Source organism: Amblyomma americanum, chromosome 11 (assembly GCF_052857255.1).
Source record: "Amblyomma americanum isolate KBUSLIRL-KWMA chromosome 11, ASM5285725v1, whole genome shotgun sequence".
NCBI lineage: Eukaryota > Metazoa > Arthropoda > Arachnida > Ixodida > Ixodidae > Amblyomma > Amblyomma americanum.
Genome location: NC_135507.1, coordinates 452,248 through 465,741, shown reverse-complemented (window position 1 = coordinate 465,741; position 13,494 = coordinate 452,248). Strand labels below are relative to the sequence as shown.

The 13,494-nt window shown below is 49.3% G+C and overlaps 1 protein-coding gene across 1 annotated transcript in view; it reads left to right on the top strand.

The window, feature by feature from the left end:
* Positions 1–10,815: 10,815 nt before the first annotated feature.
* The window catches only part of LOC144111091 (beta-scruin-like), a 108,082-nt gene continuing 105,403 nt past the window's right edge, over positions 10,816–13,494 (top strand). Inside the window, exon 1 of the mRNA XM_077644230.1 lies at positions 10,816–11,303. Within this exon, the coding sequence (XP_077500356.1) occupies positions 10,836–11,303 (468 nt within the window). The 5' untranslated portion in view covers positions 10,816–10,835. The remainder of the gene's footprint in view (positions 11,304–13,494) is intronic.

The window sequence follows — 13,494 nt, the reverse complement described above, 5'->3', positions numbered from 1 at the left end:
ACGATATGTGAGGAAGATACTGCGCCATTTCCTTTCCCCAAAGACCAACTATTATTAATGTTACTCACTGCGCCGTATTGTTTAGCCAAATAGGGACAATCGTGCGTAGGTCTCCGCAAGTGATATTCATATTGTTAAGAACAGCAAGGAGAAATCTAAAAAGAATTTTGAAATGGTAACGAGTTTTAATGTTATTTCATGACTGGACACTTTGTTTTTCTTTCTTTTTTTTTCGTTGCACAATAATTTTTGTCCTTCGTGTCCGCGTTGTTTTAGAGCATCAAAAAGCGCGAATTCTACATCGGCCACTCTACCCTGGACGCCCCACTCCAGTTGTAGCCAACACAGTGCTGTGCGCGTTTTAATTCCTCCAACATGAACTAATCACGCGCACAACCTGGACACATTTCTTATTGTGTAAATAGTTTGTACATATTACTTCTCCCCCTATCCTCTCTTCCTGTCCCCTCACCTCTTTCATTTAATTTCTCCATTCTGCCTGCTATCCTTTATTTCCGCAGTCCCAGCTCAGGTGCTTCAGTATCGATGGCAGATGCCAGGGCTAGCAAAAATCTTTTCCTTCCTTTTTGCTATTTTTTATTAAAAATCACTAGCACCACCATCAGTCCGAATTAAGTCTATTCCTGAACTTTTTATACTCAGCAAGCAGAGTAGGATCACGATTCTTTATGAAAGCATGGTACATTTTATTCCTTTCTTTTATTCTTTTATGTAGATCTTTTGGTACCCAAGGTTTTCTTATTTTTCTGTTTATTGTCTTACTTTCTCGCAGAGGAAAAGCTGCGTTATAGCACGAAAGATACTGAAGAAACTTTTTATACTTCGCCGCTACTGCCAAGTGGAACTGGCCGAGGTTGCGGGGCTCCTTTTGTAGCGTCATGGGCCCTGACGTATTGCGACTCAGGCGCCGCTCTGGTGCCAGGTTGAGGCGCAGCCGTTGATGATACAGCCGGCTATCTTGCAGGCTTCACACGTGCGCTTGTCTGTCACAGCCGGTACCGCAATTAGTTGAGCCGTGCATGATGCGAAAACGTAATTCCCTACGTAGAGATCGGCGAAACGACATTTTTTCCGTCAGTTCAGTCAGTACTGCGCGTATTTAAAAATACTGATGCAAATTTTCATTGATCTGACGGGAACAGTTACTTAGTAAATGTACCTTCTGAAACTGCACAGCACCGATATTGTTTTTCTTGTAACTTTGTATGGGCCCAATATTTTTCAATATAACGGTGTAAAAAGCTGGATATTTTCTGCGGAAGGAAAGGGCATTTGGCCTTGATAATGTTATTTGACTGTTGTTTTATCGATCGGCTTACTGCTATATTTATCCATCGCTCGGTCAGCGCGCTTTTGACTGAGCGCACAGACTAAAATCTGGCACGCCTAAATAACCCTTTCGTGAATGGTTATACATTTCTTTCTCGACAATATTCGACCGCTAGCAGTCTTTATTGCGTACTAGTGATATTGTTGAATGGTTTAAGTGCTCGCGTGTATCGTTGTGTTCGTATATCACGATGGTTGTCAGACCCTCGACATAAGACGTTTCATTTCATTTATTCCACATGAGGGGGCGAGAGAAAAAAGCTGCCTCGTGGGCAGCTTGACAAGCTCGCACTCCCTAATGCACAGGGGCAGACAGAGCTGTAAACATGAAATAACAACACAATTTGTGAAGGTAACTGCCAGAAAAAATATATATATTCTCAGACATGACACGATTATGTTGTGAAGAAGATGGGCATTAGCCCAGCCGCATTGCCATCGCTCCGAGCGAGACCCTGCTTAGCCTGGCCGACGGTGGACCCCTGTTCCCGTTTTCGGCGTTTTATTCGCAACTTGTCTGCGGCGTCGGTTGCCCATTTAACTCATCTCCTCGGCAGCAACGTGGATTTGGCATGCGACGATGCCTACAACACCTTGCGCCATCTCCTCACTTAGCTCCAGCCGAAGGACGCCAGTGGCATTGGACTCGGTGCTGTGCCCGCTCAGCGGAAATCTGGACACGAAGAATGCGTAGTTGCTTACGCCAGCCGCACCCTCACGATAGCCGAGTCCAACTATACTCCGTGCTCGGCCATCGTTAATTGGGCAAGTTCCGCCTCCATGGCCGTCCCTTTGGCGTGGTCCCTTTGCTGGCTTTCTTCGTTAAAAAATCCCTTCGGCCGCCTGGCTCGATGGGCTCTCTGCCTCCAAGAATATACCATACGCGTCGTCTACCGGTCGGGCATCGGGACACCGATGCCCTGTCCCGCTACCGGCCGAGATTGCCAGCCTATCCGCCCTCGAATCGGCTGCGCCTTCGCTCACCATCAGCGACTTGTCTTGAGAGGCTTTCTATCCATTCGCGACAGCCTCTTTTATCGGCGTAGCTGTAGCCCTGTTGGAGGCTTTCCCGCCATCTGCGCTCCCAAATCTGCACCTGTTTCCACGCTGACCCGCACTGCGGTCACGCCGGAGCATCCAAGACGTACACTCGTCTCGGGTGCTACTGGCGCGGCATGCACAAATTCATGCCACCGCCGTAAGCCGCTGGCGAGTTGCAGCCACTGCCTTGCCCGCCTCGCCCCTTCGACCGCGTTCGCATCGATTTTGCGCTGCCTGCAACCGCTGGGCAATTGGTGCCGTTGGTCATCTGAAAAAGTATATGCTGAGACCGCTGCGCTCCCAGCTGCTGCAGCTCGTGATGTGGCGTCGTTCATTCTTCGCCACGGCGCTCCTAGTGCAGTACTCAGTGACAGCGGACACGTATTCTTGTATGACGTAGTTGAAGCTCTTCTCGCCGTGTGCAATATAATTCATCGGACTTGTAGCGCCTACATTCACAAACAAATGGCCTAATCGAACACTTTAATTGCGTCCTTCGTGACATGCTGGCCATGTGCGTCGCTGCCAACCACATGAACCGGGACCTTGTTGTCCCCTATATATACATTGTACGCCTGTAACACTGCTACACAATCCACCACCGACTTCCCTCCATTTTTTCTGCTTTACGACCGCCGCTCCCATCGACACAGTTCTCCCCTACCACCCTGCCTCATCTCAGTGCACAAAGGTCCCTGCCCAACACGCAGAAGACTGCCGCTGGAACGCACGGTCGCTCACGAGACACTCGGGGGCCCCACAAACACCGCCATGGCGACGATGGGCTTGAACCCACGCGGTCCACTCGTATGGCTGTGGATGCCCTCCAGCACACCCGCCCTCTCCAGGAAACATATTTCAAAGTATCATGGCCCCTACCGCATCCTGGAGCGCGCATCCCCTGTTAACTACATCACCGAGCCACTCAGGCCGTCTGCCGAACTTCGCCGCCGTGGCCGTGAGCGTGTGCATGTCCAGCGACTCCAGCCGTACCCGGTCGTGTTGTCGGCACCGTGAGTCACCAGGATGGCTCCTTCTCTCCCGGGGCACCGTGAAGATGGGCCCAGCCGCACTGCCCTGCTCATGCAGCCTGACCGACGGCGGACCATCGCCGCTTCACCGCTCCTTCCCTCGACCTCGGCGTCACCAAATAAACCACTGTTACACTATACATACAGCAATAGTCTTGCACAGCAAAAAAGTAGCTGCGTCGTTCACTGACATGTTACAAAAATTTAAAGTACAAGACACTTATATAGCATAGACAACCCAATCTGCATGCATCACAATTCATACGCGATATTACAGATCAAGTGTACAACACGTTAACGTTTCTAATATACTCGTGCTTTGTGACATTTGCACGAAGGTTATTTAACAGTATTGCAATCACGTTCGACAGCATTTGCTTTCCGTAATTTCTTCTTCGGTGTCTAATGGCAGTTTTCGTCGAACCATGTCAAGCGCTGTCATCGCTTCCGCTAGCTGAGCTTAAAGCGGATCATAACTGGGCTGGACAGGGCTAAAAAAATGGGCCATTCTTTTAGAATCGCGGATCGGAAGTGCTGGGAGCGAGGCACTAGAATATAGGGGTGAATATCTTTTCTGTCAGTTGGGCTGAGGGAGGCAAGGAAGTGTCTTTGCGTCTCTGCAGTTTTTGGCGGGTTCTTGGAGAATGTCAAAAATTAGGTCGTCTTTAAGGGAAAAAAGCGCTTTCCTGTCTCCCAGACACGTCGGAACCTGAACCAGCTGTCTTGAGCGCTTTGTGGGCCTTGAGAGAGCGACGTGTTCAATTTCGCGCTCCCACGTAGGGACGCGACCGAGACAGAAAGACGCACCTAAACGCAGACACAGGAGACAGACTATAGAACGACCGCGCGTTGTACTTGTTCGTCGCTCAGTTTCTTGCCTTAACACGCGCGTCGCCGGCGGTTCAGTGATCAATAATTTCAATATCCAGCTTTTTACTCTCTATTAGGTGGCGCTGTGGGCCCCCCGTTGACAGACGGTTCAATAAGATGCCATGGATTTATCGAGCTGCTGCAGCACCCTCGACTCTACTTTCCCGCAACCTCCGTTCGCCCTGTCCCCTGACGTGCTGCAGTCGACGCTCCCTTCACAAGAGCAGGCAATTTTACCAAAAAAGAGCATAGCAGTGCGAGAGCCTTGAGAAAGCTCTTCAGGACGTGAGCAGAACGGGAGGTAGTTATTTATCTGCAGAAATGCACTAAATACTTCAATGCAGTCTGTGCCCATGGTTTGTGCGTTAAGGGAGGCGGTTAATTCCATAGAATTAACTCTTAAACTTTATAATTTTTTTCTGTTTATGGCGGGACATTATACTTTGTAATTGAAGACTGAGCATCGAGGTTGAGCCCAATTTAAAATTTTTCTGGATCGCGATTGTGATTCGAAATATCAAGAGTCAAAAATACGCTTTACAAAGCTAGTTGAGTTAGCTTTCCCGCATTCAAACTTATGAAGTCGCGTCGCTGCGTGCGGTATTGTAAACTCCTACACACACAAAAAAAAATGGCACGATCTGCGTATACATTTGCAGCAATATAAATGGCAAGCGTGCCATTTCCGAAACATGCCACGCGCAAAAGACAACTTTATGAGCTGCCGAGTCCGATAATTTTAAAACTGGACTCGCTTTCGATGTTGAAAGCGTTTCATAATCCTGCGTCAAGCGTCCTAAAATCAACACTGAAAAAGGGTGATCAGTTAATTTCATTTAATTAATCGTCATTTAGATGAGCTCCATCACGTACATAACGTAGGCAGGAAACTAACCTGTTGCGATGTCACAAAGTGAGCAAGGGAGGGAGGCGCTTACCTGACAACAGGCCTGTGAGCAGTCGCGTGGGTGGGATGGTTAGTCATTTTTAGACGTGCAGACGATCTCATGGTTTTGCTTGACATCAACGGAGTGTCTATGAGCCCAGGTGTTGAATACCGATCCTCGAGTGCAGATCCGGCCATTGTAAAAACCTCAAGAGAATTGCCGTTTCTCTCTGCCGAAAACGTGCATGCGTCGCACGGCCGATGGCTTCGCAGCCAGGTTGCTAGGTTGCCGTCTCCTGTAAATATCTCGGTCTCGGAGACACCACTTAAGAAATTAAGGGCAACACCAGGGACGACCGCGGACCCGAAAACCACAGGGGGCGAGATTAGCCGTAATCTCTTAAGCACACAGGCACCGGAGGCCTGATTTTTACGCGTCTATCGCTCCGCTGTGTGCTCTCGCTTAGATTACGGGTGCACAGTGTACGAGTCTGCGGCATCATTGTATCTAAAGCGACTGGAACCAGTGCATAACCCCGGCTTACATCTCTCCCATAAATAGCCGCTATACTTATAAACAAATGAGCCGCCCACAGCTTACAGGAGAACAATGCTGACATGTGCGTACGCAGTGAAAATGAGGTCAGGCAACCATGTTACTCCGTAGTTAAAAAATGCGGTGTTCAACTGCAGTCGATCAGGTACTCCGCTTCGAATGTATCTTCCAAGAATTAGCAGGAGCCCTTAACAGTACTGCCCCGATCCCCTGCCGCCATGGCACAGCCCTGATGCTGTGTGGGTACTCGCATTAACACACCGCCATAAAAAGCAGACAGCACATGAACACACATTACAACAAAAATACGCGAACTACACAAAATTTTGTACAGGCAACTCAAAACAGCAAATTACGTGTGCAGTGCAAGGTAAGCGGGAATAATAGTAAGGCTGCCGACCGATGCTTCCATATGCCCCGCCGAAAGTTATGCTGCTTGTGTAGCTTTAGGCAAGGTAATAAACGAGATCAGCATAATATATTCTGATTCCCTGAGCCTACTCACTGCGTTATATTTCAAAAAACATTTAGTCGGAGGCATCTTTAAAACGATGCAACACAAGGACGTATCATAAGAGTCTGCTGGGTCCCAGGTCAGATACTGAGCGGCAATAATAAGAGAGCCGACATCTGCGCTGCGCAAGCTCGGGAGACGGAGATAAAGAAAGCACACATTGTCTACAAAGGAGTTTCATGGAGTTTATTCATGTAGACTGGGAGATAGATGGCAAACTAAATGGGATAAAGGAGTAAATAATAAGCTGCATCTGGTATAACCCATCTTAGGCAAAGAACGTTTCACTACTGTTACTTTATGCCGCCTTCGCATTGGACACACTTCCCCTTACTCACTCACCGTACACTCACAGTAAGTCACATTTTACACTGCTGCACAAAACTCGATAAACGAAAGAAAAAAATATTCTTGCGCAATTTTTTAACTAACACGTTTGTTTCCAGCCCAGCTTGCTCCTAGGAGATGCATCATTTGTTGAAATTTTCTCTATTCTTAGTTTACTGAAAGAAGAAAAGATCTGAGACAAGGTATAACATCTTAAAAGCTTTCCATTCATTACTTACTAAACAAGCACTTTAAACCTTGCTTTTGCAGCATAATAGCCTCAGTTGCCTATGTGCCATAAGCACAACACAAGCCGAAGAGTGCCTCATGTTTTCCTGGCCGTGACTGTACAGCCATGGGCAGTAGTTTGTGGGACTCGTATTCGCGGAAAAAAATTTAATCCAGCCAGGACATTGCAGCGAAATAAATAAGGTCTCTGTTTGCGAGGTAAATTAATCTACCACATCTCAATGTCGTTCAACCCTGCATTGCAAGTTCATCAAGGTTTATTGATCAGCCAGTGTTTGGAGGTGATTGCACTTTTCAGAGGCGCATTCACTGAGGGTGAATAAGATAAGGTGGATGAGTTCTATAGATGCTGAAGGAAGGGTGCTGAAAAAAGCTGAAGAAAGTGCGACAAACACGCAAGCGTGGGATGGAATGCTGTGTTCGACGTTTCAGGGAAACTTACGGCAAGCCTCGAGAGAGAAGAGGGCTATGACTTCTTTGCTTTGTTGTTAATTTAATGAATTTATTAACGCGCGACAGCGTTAAAGGCCCCGTTGACCAGAAAATCCGGTGTCGGCGTTGTGAGCTAAAAATCACGGCCGTGGCTCTGGCAGGTGGCGCCCAGAGAACAACCTAGGAGGCAGGTTGGCCACCCAGGTCACGTGACCTTGCAGCGTCCTCACAACCTGCCCACCAGATAGTGAGCAAACGGCCCACCGTGGCGGCTGGCAGTTAATGACTGGCCGCTCGGGAAGAGCAACCTGGGTCGCCCAATTAAGCCCCACAGCGCCTGCCGTCGCAGGGCAGCGGCGCATCGCTTGACCACTGCGCCAGCAGAGGACTACCAGGGATCATCTGTGAGTGTAAAGCAGACCTTCTGCATCTATGGGGATTGACCCATTACGACATCGCGTCATACCCTTAAAGGCGGAGCTGAAGTGTGTGCCCCCAGTTTTAATGCTCAAACTCGCAGCGCCCTTACGGGTAGTTGTCTAGGGAGGAGGAAAACAAAGAATACAAACTCAGTTGTGAATCGGCGACCGAAGGCAGGCCTCCAAGTTTTCTATTAGTTCATCTGGATTGTAAACATTTTAGTAACACTCGGAGAACCTGCGAAATTTCTCATCGGATCCTTCTATTGAAACCTGGGGGTTTAATTGGGTTACAAAAATTTGCTGCGCTTCAACTACTGCTGATGTGATTAGAGAGCGGAAGCTGTGGTGTATCGGGTAAGTAGACGCGGCTTGGCGTCTGTATACGTTCATAAGCAGTGCGCCCACCCTGGCAGGTGGCAGTTAAATTGATGGTTCATCGCGAGTGGTTGCATGTCACCCAATGAACGCTGCGGCCTATTGCTGCAGCGCCTCGTGTCTGCCACAACGTTAATTCATGGCGCTAATGCATGCAGCCCACATCTCTCTCTCTCTCTCTCTCTCTCTCTCTCTCTCTCTCTCTCTCTCTCTCTCTCTCTCACCACCGCCGCGTACCTCAAATCGCTACTGAGGCGTCCACTAACCCAGGGAGCCAGTTATGCGCCCCTCCTTTCGTCAAAATCATCGCCGTCTAGACTACCGTTGCCAACGCCAACGAACACAATGAATGCTGACGGCCTACAGAGACGGAGGCCAGCGCTCGGTTTCGGCGGCGGCGGCTGAGTGACGTCATAGCTGTCACGTGGTGTCTCCTCGGTTCAAGGTTAATATCACGCACACGGCGAAGAAGCCACGGAGGGGAGTGGTAAAGCTTTCGCTTTGAAATTCGGAGGCTTGCAGACAATTGCGACGCCCGCGGTCATTAAGCTCAAGTTACAATAAGCTCCACCTGGAAGCAAATTCAATAACAGACGCTGCAACACCGTTGCGCAGCTAGAATGCTCAGAGCGGCAAGCTGACATCTAAAACAAGGGAAAAAATAATGTCTTGGGAAGACAATGATGGCAGATGGCGACAGCTTTTCTTTAGCCACTCGTGAGCCTTCGAAAAGTGGCCGTTGGGACGGCACTACTGTAACTCTTGGCTTTGTGTTTCGTGCGTGCTAGCGTTTGAGTGCGTGGATTGTCTTGGACAGCTCATGTGTTTGACTGTGTTACGACGACGCCAGCTCGGTTATCTTCCCTCTTCACATCGTGCCGCTTTCCCCTTCCCGCAGTATTGGTCCTTTCTTCCTGGCAGCGTTATTTGCCGCAGTAACCTGAGCAGCCACGAAGCCTCAAACCATCCCGAAGGTGCAGAGACATCCGGCAAATGTGTTCCCATTTTTCCCGCAGCATTTGTCGGGAAAATGAGAGACGAGGAATCGTTGGCTCAGGTCGCGCATTCGCGCTGCCTTTCCTTTGCACACTGCAGCTTGCTCGCAGTGATGCCAAACATTTTTACCGCTTTTGTTAACCTCAAACTTTGCATGCAAGCTCCACATAGTCATGGCGCACGGCGTGGTGTGGCACTGGCATCGGGCGGGACTTTTCAAAGAGAAAGAAGCAGCGTGAGGCCAGCCATGGCACGACGCGGCGGCGAAGGAAGCTTTTGCGCTCGCGGGTGTTCGCGCAAGTCCAGGGGCGACTACTACAGCGACGTGGACGAGAGGCGCAGCCCAGGACAACAACCTGAGTGCTACGCCGAGCCTCTGAACCCCCCCAAGAACGCCGGCCAGCGCTTGGCCCCCGGTAGGCCTAAGCCCGAGAACAGATGCGCCAGGAATCGCTACGAGAGGATGCTGAAGACTGAGGCGCCGTACTTGTCGTACTGGGCCCAAGCAGAGACCGACCAGAACACGGATAAGAAGGGCGGCAGAGATGGAAGTGTTGTAGTGTCGGAGAGCTCCTACTATGGGGACACATCGGTGGAAGCCGTGAGCGTCATCTGCAAGGCTCCTCCGTTAAAGAGCAATGGTGCGAAGAAGAACAACGAACGGGGCGCCTGCAAAGGCGACGGTGCTTACAAGGAAGTCGACGAACTCGGCCCAAGTGGGGTCAGTCAGAAAGCGAAGAACGGCGCAGGAGCCAAGGATGGCGGCCGACCCAACGGGAAGGCTCCAGGCAGCACATTCGCTGCCGCTGCCAGAGTCTTGAACGGTCGAAGACATTCCGCTCCAGAGTCCGATGTCCTTGCGAGTGGTGTTACTCAGCCGAAGGCGGTGCCACAACGAGGAAACCACAGCAGGGACAAAGCCGTTGATCCCGCTAGAACACTGCGAAGGCCGCTTGAGGACAAGCCACTAGGAGGACCATTCGGTGACGAACAGCGCCTGGAGGGCCTCGTGCCAGCTGACGCGAGTCTGGCAGCGTTGGAGAAAGATGCACGCCCACTGTTCGCTTTGTCTGAGGATATCGTTCTTCAGGTCAGGTCTGAGAGCTCCACGGTCGGTGCACCGGCGCCAGGACCTCGAAAGAAATCATCGGAGAAAGGGCACAGCATCATGGCGGTCGTGGATGGAACAGAAAGATCGAACGCGATGGCCGAGAGGAGCGCGGCCGCCCAAGATTTTTTCATTGAAAGGAGGACAGCCGAGCAAGAACGGAACGGCCAGAAGGCGCTGCCGGCAGTGGAGGAGCCCGTGGTAGTTCCCGCTGTCGCTGAAATGTCCACAGAAATCAAAGCACATCCGCAAAGGAGTGAGCGCACTGTGGTCAAATCCCAGGCTGTCGTGACCGGTGAGAGGTACCCTTTGGGCAGCGACAGCTACTATGCACGCGATGTGGGCATGACTGCGAAGAGCGGACGCTATCGAAGACATTCTGACGACAGCCCTGTTGCGGAGGTGCATGAAGGCTTCGACGTCACCGACGACGAGCTAAAGGGTCTCCTGGGCAGCAAAAAGAGGAGTGCTGGTGGGCGAAGAAACGGTGGAACGAACGGTCGCAAATCTGAGAGGAAGGCTATACAGCCGCAAAGCGGCGCAGGAGGCGGAAGAACGCAGAGGCGATTTGTGTTCAAGAGGCAGCAGCAGATGAACCACTCCGGCGGGGGAGAAGACGATGAATTTGATGCAAGCTACAAAACTTGCGCTGCGGCTTCGGGAAAACACTCCCGGAGCATGGAGGGAACTTCAGGCAATTACGTGTCAGCTGAACCGCATGACGCCACGGAGCAGGTCTGGAGCCGCAGACGTGACTGTAGCAATAGTGAGAAACACTGGGGGGCTGAATACTCCGACGCTGAGAGTGACGAGACGATTGGACCCGGACAGAGCTGGCTGCAGGAAGTCTGCTCCGAGGAAATGTTTCGAACGGCGAATTCGAGGTCGACGGATGAGAACGAAGGCCCGGGGAAGTGTCACCGCGCGCATCAGGTGGGCTACGGTGGCGGACGCTTCGTCCAGGAGTCGGCGGAAGTTAGGCGGAAGTTTACTTCCGACGCAGGACCTGATGGCGTTATTGAGGAGTCCTCCTTCGGAGATGAGTCCCCATCGCTAGCGAAGGAGTCGCAGAGCTGGTCGATAGTTTCCAGCGAAGAAAACGTCGAAGGTGTTGACAGGCACCGCTGGGTCACCATGTCTGAGAACGTGAGTGCAGCCTTTATTCCACTTTGGTCGGTTTGAAACCTGGCTTACAGGAGGACTACGTAGATAACTTTATTCCCGATGAGAAGGTACGCTCGAAGAAGAATGCATGGACTGGCCGGCACACGATGCTCTTTGAAAGAAGAATTAGACGTGTAAAATTATCTGAAACCTGATGTTTGAATTAGCGGCCAATATCCGGTCGGTGAGACAGTGTTAATTTACTGAAACTCCCGCACAATTTACGCAAAAATGAAGTACATTTTGGATTCATGTCGGGGATTCCTCTCAGTTTATTCAAGCAATAATAGCCCACTTGCATTCCTATTTCCATTCTGTGTTTCCAAAGAGGCTAGTGATGACGATGCTAGTTAGCATTGTGATCCTTTCTGTGTGTTTTGAGGCCATCATGAAGGGGCTCCTTAGGCTCGATCCCACTGATCCTGATCACACACCTGATTCTTTCTTGAGACGTCATGGGGTCCTTAGCCCAATTCTTAACAAAAACCTTCCCTGAATCACTGCGGTTCGCTTCATTACCCTCTGATTGGCTCACACCCAGAATCATGCCTGTTCGCAAGAACGGAGACCGCTTTTCGATGCGGAACTACTGTCTAACTCGGTAACTTGCTCCTCGTGTAAGGTCACCGAGCATGTAGTCGCAAATTATACAATACAGATTCTAAATACATATTAAGCTATTTAGTCTATGTGAGCACGGTATTAGAAATCCTTAAGTGTTGGGCATTTAACCCCGGCTATTCGCACCTTTAGTGCCATATTAGATAAGTCCGGACAAGTTGACGTCATATATCTCGATTTTAGTAATGTATTCGATGTGGTTCGATCCGCGCAATAAAATACTTGCAAAGATTATAATCGTAGTACCTGCGCCACTCATATACTGGATTTCTGCTTGCTTAACGCACTGCGCGCAGTATGATTTTGTTCCCCTCCAATTGACCTGTTTCGCAAGGGATTATGCTGGGTCCTCTGTCGTTTTTGTCTGTCTTGATGATTCTCTCCTTCATTAACGAAAATCATTTTGCTGACGATTTATGTTATTTAAACAAACGTGCGCTGTTCCAGATGAAACCCTGCTCGGATAGAACCATGCGGAAACGATACTTATGCGCATCCCAAGGAAGAAGATAACTCTAAAGTTTAACTGCATCTAAAATACCACATCTGCCGCTCAGGTACATATGTTTAGGCGTAATGATTAATGACAAACTAATTACCTGAAGTGATCACATTGACCATATAATTTCACGTGCAACGAAAAAGCCGTCTTTTTTTAAGGGAGCGCTATGCAGGCAGTGCGGAGGAATTAGCTTAAGAATGTATTTATTATTAGTGACACTCGAGTCCGTCCTTCACACGAAAAAAAGATGTTGCGCAGGTAGGAAATGTTCAAAGGTGTGCTTTGCGCTTCATCGATGAGAGATACAGGCATTTGTGGTTTTCCATCTCTCCTTGTGAGAACTGGCCGAATAAAACCGCCGTCCGTGCCCGAGGTAGGATAGCAAGTATATAATTTTTCAGTACTTGATTCACGGAGGACTCGCATCTCAGCAGCACCTTTTGTCATGTTTTCGTTAACTCTCAAATCACGACACACGCACACACTCACAGGTACGCACACGCGCACACACGCATATACGCACGCGTACGCACGCACACACAGCTGTAGCTTGATTTCAGCTCTTGCCAAAAAGAAGCTCTACTAATTATCTTATTTTCGCAAAAACAGTCAGAATAGAATGAATAGAACTTGCTGCCTGAGAAGGTTTTCTCGTGTGCAAGTTTCGAGAAGACCGTTGGTAATATTTTTATAACCATGCAGAAAGAGACACAGTTGTTGCCGCTTGCATCATTTCTTATTTTTCCAGAGGCTCTGTAGACGTGTTCAAAATGTTTGCAGTCCTAATGTTCACATGAATTAGTTTAAAAAATATTGGCAATATTGTGGCATTTTTAAAAGCAACATAAAGTATGTTTGGTTGTGTTTTGCTTTTGCCCTTCTTGAGGGCAAACCAAAAGGTCTGCATTGTTCTGTGAATAAAGTAAATAAGTAACTAGACACCTATTTTTATATTTTTGTGGTCGTCAGTGGGAAAGATCGCGCTTTTTTACAAAGAGAACATTGCTTTGCATTGCGGATGTGCTCCAGAAGGAAGAACATTTTGGAAAC